The sequence below is a fragment of the Primulina tabacum genome, chromosome 1, assembly GCF_025594145.1.
Source record: "Primulina tabacum isolate GXHZ01 chromosome 1, ASM2559414v2, whole genome shotgun sequence".
NCBI lineage: Eukaryota > Viridiplantae > Streptophyta > Magnoliopsida > Lamiales > Gesneriaceae > Primulina > Primulina tabacum.
This window is the reverse complement of record NC_134550.1, coordinates 53,219,137-53,237,802: the sequence shown is the minus strand read 5'-3', so window position 1 is coordinate 53,237,802 and position 18,666 is coordinate 53,219,137. Positions and strand designations below refer to the sequence as shown.

The following is an 18,666-nucleotide window of genomic DNA, read 5'->3' as shown; positions in this document are numbered from 1 at the left end:
ATAATTAATTTGGATATAAATATTTAACAATTTAGTTCTCAATATTAAAGATAATTAATTATCTAACCATATGTTTCTTTAAATTTTAAGTAAAAATAAAATCCGTACAACAATAATAATAATCAGAAAAAAGTATTAATATTATTTAATAATAATTTATTTTTATTTTTAATATTATTTTTGATGAACGTGATGTTAATAAATTTGAAATAATAATCCTTCAAAAAAATTGAAAAAAGAAACAAAATCTTACTTAAGAAAAATAAATAAAAAAAAACAAAATAAAACTCCTCTCCATGTCCGGATCTATATGCATTCATAATCTCTCTTGATACTGTAGTCGCAGCACATTTTAGGGCTTCTTCCTCTCCGATCTCACGATAATAATCGTACGGTTCCTCCGCCTTACGCCGTCCGAGGTATGCTCTTCTCATTTGCCGATTCGCGCGGCTCCTCCTCTCGCTTGATCCCCCCGGATTTGTTCTCAGTTACACTATTAATTATATTTATGAACTTTAATTAGCTAACTGCGACGAAAGATTACTTCTTGCAACGTTTTTTTTTATTATTATCCTAACTGTGATAGCCCATCGTGTTTGATTTGCTTATTTTATGTAGTGTTTGCCAGGGAGATCTATTGGTGGGACTGTTGATTCATCGTTTATTGCGTTTCTGGGGGAGGGAGAAAGAGCTAGACGGAAGTTTTTGGGTTTCGGTTTTGATGCTTTGCCGTGGTTCCGGAATCTGGTTTCGGCTTCGTGTTAGGTTTGGAGATGGCCAACCCTGGCTCCAAGTTTGTGTCAGCAAATCTGAACAAGTCTTATGGGCATCAGCAGCAGTTTAATGGTGGTGGTGGAGGCTATCAAGGGCAGGCTTCCGCTGCTGGGTGGGGCCGTGGTGGTGGAGGAATGCTGGTTCTGTCCAAGAACCGGGGCAGCGCTCAGAAGGCTGGTTCGAAGCTATCTGTTCCACCCCCCTTAAATTTGCCCTCCTTGAGGAAAGAACACGATAGATTCGATACGTTCGGCCCCAGTCGGGGTATTGCTCCTGGTAGTGGAGCGAAGCCTTCTTCATCGCGTGTGGGCTGGACCAAACCTGTATCTGTTGCTGCCTTGTCCGAGAAGAATGAGAGCCATGCTCATGTTCCCTTGGCTGATGTGCTGGAAGCTAAGGATGGGGTAAGCCGGGGCACTGGTTCTTATGTCCCTCCTTCAGCTCGTTCTAATGGGTTAGGACTTTTGGGTTCCAGTTCTGGTTCGGTCTCTCGGGATTTTGTACCTTCTACCCAGAAAACTATGGTTTTAAGAGGTGAGGATTTTCCATCTCTGCAGGCTGCGAGGCCCGTCTCTTCTGAGGCATCCCAGAAGCAAAAGGAATCTTTGAACCAGAAACCAAAGCAGATTGTAGGTGAGGAATTGAATAAGAAGAAGAGAGACGTCTATCATTCGGGTTCGTTGGTTAATGCACAGCCTTCAGGGCAGCCTTCATGGAATTCTACCAGAAATGTGTCGGTAGAGAAGAGTGGTGAGGGCCGTGAGACAGGTAGGGGGCGACTGTCTGCTCAAACTAGTAAAGAGGATGAGTATTTTACTTCTCCACTACCAATAGTTCGCTTGAATCCAAGGTCAGACTGGGCAGATGATGAGCGTGACACAAGTCACGGGTTTACGGAACGTGGAAGAGATGCTGGATATTCGAAGATTGATAGTTATTGGGATGGGAATCTTGACTTACTCCGGCCGAGCTTTTTAGCTCATAAAGTAGCTCAGAGTTCATATGACAGATGGGGTCAACGAGGCAATGAAGCTGCAGGTTTTGATGAAAGGGATATATTTTCAGGTGGCCTTGTTGGTGTTATTAGAAAGAAAAGAGATGCTGCAAAATCAACTGATTTTCATGATCCTATTAGAGAATCTTTTCAAGCAGAACTTGAAAGAGTTCAGAAAATGCAAGAGCTTGAAAGACAGAGAATCATTGTAGAACAAGAAAAAGCTTTGGAGCTAGCTAGAAGAGAGGAGGAGGATAGACAACGAAGGATTAGAGAAGAGGAGGAACGGCGACGAAGGGTGGAAGAGGAAGCCCGAGAAGCTGCATGGAGGGCAGAACATGAGCGAGTAGAGGCAATTCGAATAGCAGAAGAGCACAGAATTGCCAGGGAGGAGGAAATGAGAAGAATTTATATGGAAGAAGAGAGGAGGAAGCAAGCTGCCAAACAGAAGCTTCTGGATTTGGAAGCTAAGATAGCTAAGAGGGAGGCCCAAGCGTCTACGGCTGCCAGGGGTAACATATCTGCACCTAACATGGTTAATGATGAACAACTAGAGGCTTCAGTTAAGGAAAAAGATTTCTCCAGGACTTTGGATACTTGGGAAGATGGTGAGAGAATGGCCGATAAGTTGACAACTTCAGCTTCATTCGATCCATTTGCTCCTAGCAGGCCTTACGAGATGAGCTGGAGACCTTACCCTCCTAGTGAAGGTTCCTCGAACTTTTTGGATGGGGGAAAAGGTATATTTCGAAGAGATGCTTTTGAAAATGGTGGTAGCTTCTTTCCGTCAGCGTTGGATCAGGAGATTGATCATTACAGTCCAAGAAGAGATGCATTTGGTGGTGGCAGAGCAGCGTCAAGGGCTTATTCTAATGTGAGGGCAAGGAATTCCACGAGACAGCCTCGTGTTCTTCCTCCTCCCTCACTTAATTCGTCTCAGAGGGCTCCTTTTGAGCGACCTAATAACCGTTCTGGCCCCTTGGCTGTCCTTGGCGATGAAATTCGTTATACCAATTTTGCAAGAAGTTTACCAATTGGGCAAACATTTTATGACGGCAGTAATCAAAAGGGTCTTGAACTGCCTGAAGTGGAGGTAAAAAATATAACCCCTGAGGACCACATTCAAAACAATAAATCAAGGTGTGATTCACAATCTTCATTATCTGTTTCAAGCCCTCCAAATTCTCCTCCTCAGCTCTCCCATGATGAGTTGGATGGATTTGAAGATTCTCCAGTAAAAGCTGGTATAGCAGAAGTGAAAGGTAATATTTTATCTGAGAGTGGATCCGTTGTCTTGAATGGTAAATCTGGCACTGGGGCATCGGTTTCTGGTTTTTATAGCGAGGATGAAGAATGGACTATTGAAAATGATGACACACTGCAACATCAAGAAGAATATGATGAGGATGAAGATGGCTACACAGAAGAAGATGAAGTGCGTGATGGCGATGACGAGAATCTTGAGCTGAATGAAAAGTTTGAAGTCCTTGAGTTCGAAGAAACAGAGCCATCTGATATGGTGGATAATGTGGTCTTAGGCTTTGACGAGGGTGTTGAAGTGGTAATACCGAGTGATGACTTTGAAAATAGCTCAAGGACCCAAGATAGAACATATGGAATCCCCGACATTTCAGGTAATGTAGTGGAGAAAAGAGGGCTAGTTGACGAGGTTCCTGCTGAAGATCAGGGCCTTCTGAATATAAATGACACGTCTGATATAAGTGCAAATAGCTCCTCTGTTAAGGTCAAAGAAAGTGACTTGATATTGGAAAGTTCTATTGGTCAATCTTTTGATGCTTCCTATTCCTGCAGATTAGATCTTTTAGACTGCGTTGATTCCTTGGGTAGCACTGGCTTACCCGTGCAGCAATCAGTCACATGCTCAGGCGATGCCACAGCAGCTGTTGGCCAGACTAGTATATCATCTATATCTTCTGCAGGAAGCCCGACTGATTTACCTGTTAAACTTCAGTTTGGGCTGTTTTCTGGTCCATCTTTGATACCTTCTCCTGTGCCGGCAATACAAATTGGTTCCATCCAGATGCCTCTCCACATCGATCTACCTCTTGGTCAGTCCTTTACTTACATGGATCCATCACAGCCTCCAGTGTTCCAGTTTGGCCAGATGCAGTATACATCTCCTATCTCACAGGGAATATTGCCCATGCCCCCCCAATCAATGTCTTTTATTAAGCCTAACATGCAGGCCCAATTTAATCTGAATCAGAGGGCTGGAGACTCTATGTATAATCAGCCTGCTCGAGATGTTTCTGCCCAGGATGTGGCAGAATTTGAGTTAAACAAGCTTCCAGGCCTCGTTTCGGGACTGCCTGAGCAATCTCATGGGAGCCTTTCTGTGGGAATTAATTCTGTTTTGGAAGCAGACAGCCGTGCTGACCATAATATTGGTCGTACAACTTTTGTCTCAAGTGCTACCGATAAAGAAATGGAATCAAAATCTCTACCCCGAATGGAAGAAGAAGGAGATTATGGCTTAGCTCCAAAGAATTATTCACCATCATCCGAAGAAAAGGAATCTGAAAGTCAGATGAAGATTATGCAACAGCCAGTTCAGGCTGCTTCCGGGGATAAAATTTTCAGTGGACCTAGACGTCTTGATCGATTTTATGGTTGCAGGAGAAACAATAATTCCTATATACTCAGACATGCCAGATACCAGATCATCTTTCACTACTCATGGCATGCCCGCGAATTCAACTGGCTTTCCGAGAAGGTCTCAACGAACTGTTCAACACACTGAATTCCGGATTCGGGAGAACATTGACAGGGGGAAAGGACCTCCGATGGTTTCGTTTAAAGATTCAGACTTAGATGATAATCCAAGTTATACAGGAAAGGCCATGGGAGATTTTAGAAGAAGTTGGTCCAAGAGAGGTACCATTTCTAATAGACCTCTGAAGCACAGAACTAAAGTAGAAGAGTCTGATAATATTGATTCCCAGGTGGTCAATCCTGGAGACATGGTAGCAAAAGAGATGGGAAAAATTGTATCTTTTAAGAGCCGAAACATTTCGTACCCCAGTGAAGCAAATTTACCGAAAAAAGTCTCTGAGGATGTTGATGCTCCCTTGCTGAAGGGCATTGTTCGTGTTTACGAACAACCTGGTATAGAAGCTCCCAGCGATGAGGATGATTTTATTGAAGTCAGATCCAAAAGACAAATGTTGAATGATCGACGAGACCAAAGGGAAAAGGAAATCAAAGCGAAATCAATCACCACAAAGGTATCAATGCATATTTTCTCGTTATTTTCCTGCCCCTATTTGGCAAATTTTTCGACGGCATGTAATGGCTTACTGATTTGTGTGAACAGAGGGAAAAAATTAAAGCAAAGTCACACACCACACAGGTATCTATGCGTATTTTTTTTTCATTTTTTAAGTACATTTAGCAATTTTCGGATGACATGTGGTTGATTATATTTTCTCGTCATCTATGAAACTTGTGGATATCAATTTTTTAGCAGCCACCTTGCAAATTGCATGCTCCGAAACCAAATTCCATTGTCTCAGGAGGCCCAAGTAAGCTCGCCATGCCATATGAGAACCAAGAATCTTGCTTGGATGTTACTGTCTCGGAGAGCCATCAGTTGACACACGATGAAGTATCAACAGGGTTTGCCACATCTGTTTTCCAACCTCTGGCGCCAATTGGCACTCCTATAAATTCTGTATCTAGTGGCGAAAAAGGATGTGAGAGTAAAAACAATGGAACAAACCAAATCCAAGTGTCATCGACTTCTTGGAGCACTTCAGGGATTAACCAACAGGTACGTTGAACTTCTGTTAGGCTGTTGCCGTTTTTAAGGAGTTATAACAGCTGGTTGTTATTCATTGTAAATTGTGTTTGCTATTCCTTGAAATGTCCTGATGTATCACACGAAAGTCATTTTGTCTTTGAAATTCAACTAGTGTATTTAAAACCTGCCCATTTTAATTCTCATCTGAAGTCATTGGCATTTCAATTTAACTATGGTATTTAGGTCGTGGATTATATATTAATCATGTATCATAATCATTATTTTGGATCGCCATGGCTCTTTTTTCCTGAGTAGAGTTTTTTACTCACCGAGCCTTGATGAAGTTGATGTTGAATGTCTTGAATTTGGAACAATAGTTTAATTATCTCTTCCTTTTAGCCTGAGAGGAAAGTTTAAGCGATAGCTTGTTGCCTTTGTATCATTGAGTTTTTTTTTTGTATCCCATATTCTAAATGCCGACAGGACCTTAAGCTATGTAAGATTGATAAAGGGATCTTGTCAACATTGTGGACAGTTGACTTTTTACATCTTTTCCAAGTAAAAAGTTATATCAATTATCAATGAATTTGATTTCTTGTAGGTTATGTCACTGACACAGACCAAACTTGAGGAGGCTATGAAACCTATGCGATACAATTCACACAATTCTATTGTTGGAGGTCATTCCAGCACAACCAGTGATGCTATCTTGCGAACATTGTCCATTTCAGCCAAGGAGAAAACATTTTCCTCTGGTGCAAGTCCAATCAATTCCTTGCTTGCTGGAGAGAAAATTCAATTTGGTAGATTCTCGCTACTACAAGTGCAGTTTATCTCACATTAGTTCATCCCTCAATATATATTTTTTCCATACTAGGTGCTGTGACATCTCCTTCTGTTCTTCCTCCTAGTAGCCGTGCAGTATCACATGGGATTGGTGCTCCAGGTTCTAATCGAAACGATGTGCCAATATCTCGCAACTTTTCAGTGGCTGAAAATGGTACTTCTCTTTTTTTCGGAAAAGAAAACCATTCCACTGATGGTTGTGTTCCACTACAAGATTGTGAGGCTGAAGCTGAAGCTTCTGCTGCCGCCATCTGTGTTGATGATTTAGTCAGGAATGGGTTGGGGCCATTAAGTGCAGCTAGTGTTCCAGATACCAAAACTTTTACCGGTCCTGATATTGATGTCATTACCACAGGTGAATACAGAAGTGTGACTCATTTTTAAGGGTGGCCTTCACACATTTGTAATTACAATCTTGACTTCTTTTTACAGGTGTAATCGGAGGTCAGCAATTGGTAAATGAATCAAAAGGTGAGGAGTTGCTAACCGTATCCCTTCCAGCAGATCTTTCTGTCGAGACAACTCAAATATCCGTGTGGTCACCATTGCCAAGTTCTTCTGGCCAGATGCCTTCTCATTTTTCTATTGGTCCTTCCCACTTACCTTTTTATGAGGTAAATCCAATGTTGGGCAGTCCACTTCTTGCTTTTGGTCCGCATGAGGAATCTTCTGGCACATTATCACAGCCGCAAAAGAGTACAGCACCCAGTTCAGGACCTATTGGTAACTGGCAGCAATGGCATTCTGATGTGGACTCATTTTATAATCCTCCAGCTGGGTATCCAGGCCGTCTAATTAATCCATCTGGAGGTATTCCTGGTGTTCAGGGGCCCCCACATATGGTTGTCTACAATCATTTTGCTCCAGTTGGACAATTTGGTCAATATGGACAATTCGGTTTGAGTTTTATGGGAACCACCTTCATCCCTTCTGGACATAGTTCAACTTCTGTTCAAGTTAACGATGGAGACATACATAGCATACATACGACATCCACTCCGCATAATGCTTCCAATATGATGGCTCCTAATCGGCATCTTGCCCCTGGATCTCCACTTATGCCTATGGCCTCCCCCTTACCCATGTTTAATTTATCTCCATTTCAGGTAAAAGAATCTAGTTCTTTGTGCAAGTCATGTTGTGCTGTTTAAAAATTGTGCTATGATTTGGCATATTAGTCATCGTTTCCTTTTTTTTTTAGTTTTGATTATCGCGATGCTCTAAAGTAAATCATCTTATATGTGATACCGCTTCCCCTGTTAGTTGCTTCAGCTTGTTTGATCTCTCCTTTGCAAATTGAGGAATTATACAGTGGATTAAAATTGCTATGGGACCTTATGAGATGATTTTTTTTTTCGAATTTTGTTTGAGCTTTCTTTTCTTCTCGGTGCATTCTTATTTAATATTTCTGTCATACAATTTCTTGTAGTTCAGAAAAGGTTAAATTTCTCTTTTTTCAGTCTGCCCCTGATATGTCTGTCCAAGCTCAATGGGGGCATATTCCCACTTCCAATGACTCAGTCTCGACAACCTTGCAGCCGCAAGTAGAAGCTGAACTTCCTTCGCAAGTCAATCATGGGCATTCCGTCGACCACCCTGTTAATGTTAGTATGTTTGCTGAACCTCAGATCCAAACAACGTCAGACAATGTCCCAAGTTTGTCTGTTGCCACAGAATCAAACATTTCCCCATTTTCTGCTGAACTCGGGCTAGTAGATTCGATGAGATCCACTGGGGTTGTCGCATCTGGGCAGAGTATGGTGATTCATAGCTCTTCTTATGCTGACAATGCTGAATCTGGTAAGGCTGGCACGCCTCCTGAGGATAGCCTTGGCAATCATAATAGCAAACACCGGAACAGAAGTTCTGTCAAGACTCAAATTCTACAGAAGAATCTGCCCATCCAACAGGTTATGTCTGCTGGTCACAGTCATCAAAGAGGGGGTGTTTCTCACAGGAACAATGCTGGAAATGAATGGTCACATCGTAGGACTGGTTTCCATGGAAGGAGCCATTCCAGTGGTGTGGATAGGGGTTTTCCTGCTTCAAAAATAAAACAAATATACGTGGCTAAAACAGAGTGTCAATGAGAACTTTTGAGGCCTTTGTTCACCATGGTATAGACTTACACTTGAGCTGCTTCTCCTTCCAGCTGCCAACGTCTTCATCGAGGCATGATGTTAGAAACAAGTGGACTTTGAAAATAGACTGTTATTTAACGAATGGAATAACGTACGACACATCATTCTCTCATGTTTGCTCTTTTGTTTGAGGAAATAATTCTTTGTTATCTTTCCAAGTTTCTTCTGATAGAGTTCAACCGATGAGATCTAGTGTTAAATGTAATCTGAGTGTGGACAACCCTGTTTCCTGCGTGATTTTGGGCGGATAGGTCAACCATGAATCAGTTGCTCCATCGTGGTTATTTCTTGACTCGATGCTGTTGCGCTGATAAATTGCAAGAACTGACGTTTGGCATTCTGCCTCTCGTTTCGTCCTTCAGGGATTGGTCTCTTTGGGTTATGACGATGTATTTATACATTTGAATTATTTATAAACTTATCGTTTCAGTGAACCAAAATTCATCTATATGAGACAAGTTGTCTTAAAAAAGTCTACTTTTTTGATTCCATAGTTTTTGCCGCTTTCCTCTCCAAGTTTCCGCCTACTGCAGTCTGCTGCATAATACTAGAGAAATCTGTACTTTACTCCGGGATGCCGCATTTCTGTAAGTTGTACGCATCTTTAATTCTTCCAATTGATTAAGAAAGATATAGATTCGGTATTAGTTTTCCCGGATTCGTTGTCCTCTCCATTCCCTCTGCTCTTTCTTGGAAGCACCTCTATGCATCTGTGTTATTTATTTATTTTCACTTGTTTATGTACGGGTTGGGTCTGGCCTAGCACCTCGGTGGTCGCGGATACATATATGTCAACCAACTTGATATCGAATCGTCGGCTGGCATAACTATGCTGCTATTGTGTAGATTTGATGGAAGAACTCATCCCGACGAGGGCATTGCTTTTAGCATCAGAACAAATCTGAACATGAGAACTTCATATGCATTTTAGTCGGCATAAATCTTTTTAAAATTATACGAGGAGACAAGCCAGAATACATGCAACATTTATGCATAATTGTTGATAAGTTTGTTCATGTTCTATTTCAAATGTTAAAAATACCTTCATATATTTTAAAGCCCAATTACTTTCAATTCTGCAATATTTCCTACTTAAAAAAACCTTGCTAATTTAAACAAATTTTGGCGATCTTCATATTACTAATAATAAATGAAAAAGAAAAATAAATTCTATCAAATGATTAATTTACTTAAAAATTTTCATACTTTAAATTATTTATTAATAAACAAAAATAAATAATGTATCATCTTTCAAATAAGTTACGAGTAGATCTTTTGTGAGACGGTCTCACGAATCTTTATCTTTGAAACATGTCAATCATACCGATATTCACAATAAAAAGTAATACTCTTAGCATAAAAAGTAATTTTTTTCATGGATGACCCAAATAAGAGATCCGTCTCACAAAACACGACCAGTGATACCGTCTCACACAAATTTTTGTCATAAGTTACATGTAGTTTAACGAAAAAGTAAATTTTCTAATAGAAAATTTCAATTACTATAATAATGTAAATCGATTTTTCCCTAACTCTTATCAATCTTTGCTTAAGTTGAATCAGAAAACTTCAATTATTCAAATCAACGGAACATAGTAAAGGGACTAAGCGTTAAAATCTGGGTGGTTTGGATTACCATCCAATCCAATTCTCCAGTACGTTTGAATGTTGTGTCTCCAAATTATGACCAAAATAATCCCTTTTTTATTTATAAATAAAAAAATTTATTCAAATTTTATTCTTGATTCTTCTACCAGTTCTAAATTTAAACACCCATAAACAAAATTAAATTATATTTTTTTATGCACGGTTTTTTTTTTTGGGGGTTCTAAAATCATAGCACATTAGAAGATATCACGAAACCTTGTCCGAATATTTTATCGGATGAATGAATATTTAAGTCGAGGGATGTTTTGGATTATATATTTTTTGTGCACCAAAACAATAATAAAAAAATTCCAGTTAATAACTTGCAATGCTTGATTTATTTTTGCTGGAAATTTTGAAAAAAGTTCCAAATATAGGAGAAAGTAGGGGAGATCGGAGTTGTGCTAAATTTAGTTGAGTAGTTGCGTCAACATTCTTGGGAGTTGGAATGTCGTTTAAAATCGAATGTCATCCAATTACTTAAAACCAAAAGTGGTTGAATCGTACTATACATATATATATTTATTATTTTTTTGTTAGAACAAATTACCACTATTTACTTTCCCATGTTTTCTGATGTAATAAAAAGGACAAGCATGAAATGACAACCGGATGTAATGCCAATCCAAAACAATTCCCCCCTTTCATTCAATTTTTTTGTGAGCCCATGTATACAACTCCCAGGTTATTTATCCAATCGAGGTGGGACAATTAACACACCCATCTCACGTCCAGGAATGAACATCTGGAGCGTGAAGTTTACAAATGACCCAATTATGGGTAGAACAGGTGGCCTAATTATAGGCAGTCCAACACACAACGGTGGAACCATGCTCTGATACCATGTTAACATTGGAACTTAGACCAAACTCAACCTCAAAAGCTAGCTCAAAAGGAAGGATTGTCCAAGCTCATATATACAACTTCCAGGTTATTTATCCATTCGATGTGAGACAATTAACATTTGGCCTTCAGGATTAAATTATTATAATTTACAAAATATATATAAAGCAGACATTATCTTGAAATTCGAAAATTATAAATTATGCATAAATAAAAATATCTCGAACACAATATTTTAATTTTTTAGTAACGGCTGATCCCACGCACACCTGGGTATACGTATCTATATGCTCCAAGGGTATCACATCACACCTTATAAAAATGCTTTAATCATTCAAACAATTCAATTACCATATTTATTTGTAATTGACATATAACTAATATTTATTTTACTCAGAGAATTAACTCTATGTTTAGATAGCTTAGAACGAATAACTGATTATCAATATTATCATATTTCAATTTTAGATCATGGCAAAAACTTGTGTGAGACGATTTCACGGGTCGTATTTTGTGAGACGGATATCTTATTTGAGTATCCATGAAAAAGTATTACTTTTATATGCTAAAAATATTAATATTTGTTGTTAATATCGGTAGGGTTGATTCGTGAGACTGTCTCACAAGAGACATACTCTTTAGTCAATTATCTTAGTTTTATTTGACAATTTTATTGATTTTTTTCCAACGTGATGCTGATTTAACATCATTATATATGTGACGTGTGTAGTATCACGTCAATCTCGATAAAAATGACTAAATTACTAAAAAAAAAGGACACGACGGAACATTTAATTTCAAATTCATTGTCCACGTGTCCAAGATCGAGCGGCTCATATTACTAGAATTAATTGATCTCAAAGGAAGACTCCATGACAGCTAGGTTTGCCAAGATTCTTTAGAGAAACGTGCGTGTCTTGTCTTATTTTCTTATCAACCTTTTATTTATTTATCCATATTTTTAAATTTCTAAATGATACAACCACTTATAACATAAGATATTATTAATATTTTGAAATTTTTCTATTTTAATTAATATAATTCCACATAAACTTTATTTTACATAAGAAAATTTTGATATATTATTAAAACAGCATACGATATATTTTTCAATTTCTTATTATCAATATTATACTGACCACCCCATTTGATTATCTACGGTTAAAAAATTTACGAAATTATAAAAGTCGATTTCAATATGTAAAAGCTCAAATCAACCATGTTCCATATTGTATCAACGAGTTGAGAAGTCATATTTTTTAATTAATATTAAAATATATAGTTTTATCTCAAAACCAAACAAATCGATCAATCACGAAATTTTTAAAAGTTCGATGCTGATCAAGTTCAAAATAAAGATATTCAAAACTTGATCTCACAAGTTATATTCATAAATAATTGGTTACCAATTTTAGATCGTATTTATTAGAATGTTCACAAAATATATATATATAATTTTATGTAGCCAAAAAATGTAATCATCCGGACTACGTTGCAAGCTCGTAAACGGATCCAAATAGTCGTACACCAGTACTCTAGCTAATTCATAAAAGGGTCCAAGTAGCCGACAGAGAGCAAAATTTGTGGGTTTTCACCTATATCATGAACAAACATCAGAGGCGCCATGATTTTCCCGACGTAGACACTCTGAAGCTCAAGTCAGAAAATAATTTAAATATATTATCTGAAAGCTAGAGATGTTAATGATAAAATAATGAAAGTGTACATAGAATAATGAAAATCATCCCATATTTATAGATTTTTTTAGGAATATTATGTAGCGGACTTGAACATTTGTAAGCAATTTGAGCTTTAATAATGAGGGTGAATAATTAAATTTGGTAATTGACCTTTGTATGCAATTTGAGGCTTTAACAAATGGCTGAATAATTAAATAGGGCCATTACCCATCACAATTATTAATATTTTTTTACATAAAAGTAATAATATACACATATAAATATAAATATGTAAAAACAATTATCTTTTTATATATTTAATCACAAAATGTAGCCGGCTTTCAATATAGCTTTCACACAACTAAATTTGGGCTCAAACACAATAAAAAAAGACTTATAGTTGATCAAGATTCTAAGAGCCGACTCAGAGTCACATTCTTAACTTCGTATTTGATTTTCACAAAGAACATTAGATTGCATTCGATTAAATTCATTGAATAGCATAGAACAAATAGTTTTAGGCAAAAACTTGTGTGAGATGGTCTCACGGGTCGTATTTTGTGAGACATATATCTTTTTTGGGTCATCCATGAAAAAATATTACTTTTTATGTTAAGAGTATTACTTTTTATTGTGAATATCGGTAGGGTTGACCCGTCTCACAGATAAAGATTCGTGAGACCGTCTCACAAGAGACCTATTCGTCAAAGAAAAGATATGAATATAATGAAATTTCGGAATATTTAATGATTCAATCCTTATAGTTTACCGTTGTTCCCGATTTTGTCCCTCTACTTTCCCACGTGCCGATTAAATCCCAAAAGTTTTATAACATGAACCGATCAAATTAAACGATCACCAACCCAAAACCCTAATTCAACATGTACTCCACGTTAACAATTCGACGAAAAATAATTAAAATTGAAAAGAAGTACAAATTAGTATATTAAAATCTAAAATTGACTGATAACATGATAAAAAAAATATAAAACATACTCGTTATTATATTAAAAAAAATTTGTAATTTCTCTTTATAAAAATAAGAGATAATATACATGCTACGACCGTCTTTCTTTTTTCTGTTCTTTCTTTTAACTGTAAATGTGGGGACTCCAGCCACCTACTACCCCCCCGAATCTACTTCCCTCGGTAGCTCACGGGACAAGATAAATGCATAATAAATAAATAAATAATAAATAAATAAGATATAAAGCTTCTTAAAAATTCTTTAAAAATAATATTAAGCTATATACCATAAACAATTTGAATATTTATCTCAGTAAAAGCTTTTAAATAATCCATGGATAGAACTCATTAAATTATTATATAACATAGCAGATATATACAATAATATTAGAAAAGGACAGACCGAATAAAATTTAGAATTTTACTACAATATAAAAAAACAAAAACTTGTGTGAGACGGTCTCACGGGTCGTATTTTGTGAGACGGATCTCTTATTTGGTCATCCGATCATGAAAAAGTATTATTTTTTATGCTAAGAATATTACTTTTTATTGTGAATATCGGTATGGTTGACCGATCTCACATATAAAAATTCGTGAGAGCGTTTCACAAAAAACCTATTCATATAAAAATATATACATACGAATCTATACACAAATATTTATACGGTTGATTAATTTATTTTATTAGAGTATGCAAAATGGTCTCAGAAAACTATGATGGCTTAATCATTGTCACCGTAAAAGCCTCTCAACTTTTTTTTCCTTTGAAATCTTTTTTCTGACCTACATAAGTCTACGTATATAAAGTAGGTAGCGTTAATAATATATATATATATATATATATATATATATATATATATATATATGTTGCCTACAAATCGTATCAACGTATGTGTGCACCAATGAGATGATAGTAATCAATTAGATGTGATGAATCATATAAAAACTGTATGTCTAATAGGTGAATGACACATCATTCGTGGACACACAGATTGACATGATTGGTGGTCAAGATAGCAACATTATATATATATATATATATATATATATATATATACTGTTTTGATATTCTGCACACCTACCGTGCACACCTACGTGAGCACCGATGATGTGTCACTCACCCATTGGATGTGATGAAATATAGAAAAAATTGCGCATCCAATGGGTGAGTGACACCTCATCGGTGCTCACGTAGGTGTGCACGGTAGGTGTGCATCATATCAAAACTATATATATATATATATATATATATATATATGTTAATCGTGCTCATTTATGTGTCTACCGCGCTGTTGTAACACTTATCTAATTGATATAAATTTTGATATTTATCATTGTCTACTAACTAGATGAATATTTTCTTGGCGTGAGCAATAGATGAATACAATTGATGATCGACTAAAGTTCAAGTGCCACAAGCCCCTTGGCTCGGTGGACTCGAGTTCGAGACACATGTAAGAAACCCTCACCTAATATAAAAATAAAATAAAATTCGAGTATTCTTGAGTTTAATTGGTTCAAAATTGAAATTTTAATATACATATATATATATATATAGTATATGCTAATTTTATGGTACAATATATTTACGGTAAACTGTAACTATTGTGCTGTCAACTGATTATGTATACACAGATATTCCTTCGAATATTATCCAAAATATATATTAACATATATTGATTAAAAAAATGAAAATTTCGAAATTCTAATAATAATGTCGTTAAAAAAATAAAATAAAATGTTGGAAAGCGACACACAGAGAAAGGGAGAGTGGTCCAGGTGAGTCTATGGCTGACCAGCTTTTCAGAGGCAACAGCCGTGTAAGAGATAAGGTGAAAGAAACAGAGGGGAAAAAAAAAAAAGAATCTCCCTTTAAGCTAGGTTTCATTCCAATGTTTCATTATTATTTTCTGCTAACATGCAAGAAAAATACTGAAATCTCTGCTCCAGCTTCCCTCATGTAAATTTAGTTTCTTGACCTTTTGATCCTTTTTGCTTTGTTTTGAGGGAAACAGGTCAAGAAATTCTTCAAGTTTTTGGCCATTTTGACAAGTAATCCTTTGTTTTCTTGTTCCTGTTCGTGAGTGAAAACACACACACACACACAAACAGACACAACAACTCTTACATGCTTTTGAGCTTTGAAGTATTAATTAGTTAATTAATACTTGATTTTGTTCAAAGTTTAAGGATTTCTCCGCAGAAAAAATTATGTCTGATGATGGGCTTTCTGCTGTTCCTACTTCCATTAGAGGGTTTATTCAAGTTCCTGTTCATATGAACCCTAGTAATCATTCAAACCCTAGTTCAAATCAATCCAAGAGGAAAAGAAATCTACCCGGAACACCAGGCAAGCATAAATTATATAAGAAAAAAAAATTTCAAATCCCCCAGAAAATATATTCTCTCGTCTGTTTTTCTTTTTCTTTGAAATACTGGAATAAGATATATGTATTCAGATCCAGATGCAGAAGTGATAGCACTGTCTCCAAAGTCTTTAATGGCAACGAACAGATTCATCTGTGAAATCTGCAACAAGGGTTTTCAGAGAGACCAGAATCTGCAGCTTCACAGAAGAGGGCACAATCTTCCATGGAAGCTTAAGCAAAGAACAAACAAAGAAGTGAAGAAGAAAGTTTACATTTGCCCAGAAAAAACTTGTGTCCACCATGACCCTTCAAGGGCACTCGGGGATTTGACAGGAATCAAGAAGCATTACAGCAGAAAACATGGCGAGAAGAAATGGAAGTGCGAGAAATGCTCAAAGAAATATGCTGTTCAGTCTGATTGGAAAGCTCACAGCAAGATCTGTGGAACAAGAGAGTACAAATGTGACTGCGGAACTCTCTTCTCCAGGTATTGATTATGCCATGTTTCTTGAAGACACACACAATATTATCTCTCAAATTTCTCTGTCATGCACCGTGTGGTTCTGTTAAATGGAAGTCACACATGGAATTTAATATACATGAGAAATAAATGCACATCTGAAATTAATGGCACTGAGCTAGAGATTTGAATGGATGAAGGAATCTCCCTATGTTTTGGAAAATCTTTCCTTTTAAAACTAGGATCTTGAATCCCATAATCAATTCTGCTCTCATTTCTTGGAAACTGTACGTAGAGGTTTTAAAATTAATAATGAGAGCAATTTCCTTGTTTCTATGTTACAGAAAGGACAGCTTCATCACACATAGAGCCTTCTGCGATGCATTAGCGGAGGAAAGTGCAAGATTCACTCCAGTTCCTTCGGTAAATTTGAACCTGAGAAACGAATTATTGTTGAACAATAATCTTCACAATGCTGCAAATTCCCAATTTGCCACCATGTTCAGGCCTGAACTTGCAGGATTAGAATCAGGAAACCAGCTGAGTATTGATAATTTGCAGAAACCAAGACTTCCCATATGGCTAGACAATACAAGTCCTCATCTCAATCTGAATCCCATTCAAAATCCAAGTTCTTCGGATGCAAATTTCTTGGCATCGAGTTCAACCACCTTGCCTGAATTAGTGCAAATGGCTGCCGCCTCGCAGAACCAGTGGTTGATCAACAGATCATCGGGAGCTTTAAAAGAAGAGGAGGAAGACAAAGGTAATAATATGTGTGAAGCTATAAGTTCACTTTACTACAGCACTAGCAGCCAAAATCAGCAAGAAACAAATCATCCACCAGCTCCAATGTCAGCCACCGCTTTACTGCAAAAAGCAGCTCAAATGGGATCAACCAGAAGCAATAATTCAGCCATTTTCGGCACCAGTTTCGGGCTGATGAGCTCAGACTTCTCGAGTCTCGGAAACTTCAATCCCTTGAACCAGCCAAGAAATGAAGTTAGTCAGATGAATCTTAGGAAACCCGAGAATTTTAATGGATTAATGGCTTCCACTTCTGCTTCAACACTGACCTCCAACAATGGTGGAGACGTCCCCGGACTTTTCGAGTCCAGTAATCCATTAATGGGCAGCTCAAGAATGAACTCAGATCCTCTAATCATACTCACAAACAACAAAGGAAAACAAGCCCAATCAAGCGCAGTAATCGAAGCAGAAAGCAGTTTAACCAGGGATTTTCTCGGAGTAGGAGGGGATGAACTAGCGAAATTCGCTACCATGGGTTCTTCAATGGATTTGAGACATTATAGCCGGAATAACTGAGCTCCCATGAATGGTAAAAACCATGAAAACTTACCGGGGGTTAAAAATCCCAAGACAAAAAAGCTTCCTTATTCCATAAGCAGCAGTACAGTACCTGAAAAACAGAAGAGATCTTGTGAATGGTCAGAGAAGAGAGGGGGACACTGCATGTTGGAGGAGACGTGACAAAAAGGTGACTTGGCAATCACAAGACTGAATCAAATTCATATTTTACTGCACGTAGAAAGCTTTCTTTTTGCCGATGAATTAAAAAACTAGCTTAAATATTTCAGCTTTCCTAGGGTTTGATGATCGATCAATATAATGGACCACAAGAACACTGTGCGCATGTGATTATTGGGGGTCAGTATTATGTATGGAGTGTGATTTTATGCATGTCGAAAAGAGATTTTTGCATGTGAGAACCTGCCTCAAGCTTGCCAATTTCTTGGCATTATTAGCATGGACGTAAAGGAGAGGGTATAATTTGTATGGAATCATTTGTCGAACACATTTCGAGACGAGTCAACTTTATTTTTTTAAGCGAGAATTTTGTTATAATTAGATCTCGAACTTGAAGCTCGATATTTCACAATATTCATTCAATTTAGTTTTATCTCTTTTTTATATAATTCCTTTTTATATGTTGACAAAGATATATATTCATGTGGATTTTCAATTAATAAGCACTTTCTATTTAAATGAGTTTATAATAAATTAGTCGTTCACAAAAATTTATCACTAATTACAAATGACAGTGTTCTTACCTATTTATTTTATAATTATTTGTTGAAATCTAAAACTTTATTATACATATTAATACTAAAGAAACAATAAAATTTTTATTTTGAATCCCACACCATTGTCATTATTTATGAA

General features: G+C 37.0%; 2 protein-coding genes across 4 annotated transcripts; both read left to right on the top strand.

Annotated features, from left to right (window-relative positions):
- The first annotated feature begins 281 nt into the window (after nucleotides 1-281).
- On the top strand, nucleotides 282-8,947 carry LOC142548953 (uncharacterized). Its single transcript, XM_075657623.1, is given in 9 exon segments — nucleotides 282-419; nucleotides 619-4,433; nucleotides 4,435-5,013; nucleotides 5,103-5,138; nucleotides 5,253-5,558; nucleotides 6,130-6,331; nucleotides 6,406-6,729; nucleotides 6,807-7,480; nucleotides 7,835-8,947. Coding segments are annotated over 8 exon segments (6,411 nt in total). The 5' UTR covers nucleotides 282-419; nucleotides 619-773; the 3' UTR covers nucleotides 8,465-8,947.
- Nucleotides 8,948-15,522: 6,575 nt separating this feature from the next.
- LOC142548939 (zinc finger protein GAI-ASSOCIATED FACTOR 1) lies at nucleotides 15,523-18,183 on the top strand. 3 transcript variants are annotated; one of them, XM_075657591.1, is made up of 4 exons: nucleotides 15,524-15,705; nucleotides 15,857-16,003; nucleotides 16,113-16,509; nucleotides 16,827-18,183. In XM_075657591.1, the coding sequence occupies exons 2-4, from the start codon at nucleotides 15,865-15,867 to the stop codon at nucleotides 17,806-17,808; spliced, it is 1,518 nt and encodes a 505-aa protein (XP_075513706.1). In that variant the 5' UTR covers nucleotides 15,524-15,705; nucleotides 15,857-15,864; the 3' UTR covers nucleotides 17,809-18,183. The 3 variants fall into 3 exon arrangements, with proteins under 3 accessions (XP_075513716.1, XP_075513706.1, XP_075513725.1); XM_075657610.1 differs by having other exon boundaries at nucleotides 15,525-15,685; XM_075657601.1 differs by having other exon boundaries at nucleotides 15,523-16,003.
- Nucleotides 18,184-18,666: the final 483 nt, after the last annotated feature.

Coding starts and splice junctions, on each gene's coding strand:
- LOC142548939 (XM_075657601.1), top strand. CDS start 15,865: ATGTCTGATGATGGGCTTTCTGCTGTTCCTACTTCCATTAGAGGGTTT. Junction 16,004..16,112: donor AAATCTACCCGGAACACCAG/GCAAGCATAAAT, acceptor ATATGTATTCAG/ATCCAGATGCAGAAGTGATA. Junction 16,510..16,826: donor TGCGGAACTCTCTTCTCCAG/GTATTGATTATG, acceptor TCTATGTTACAG/AAAGGACAGCTTCATCACAC.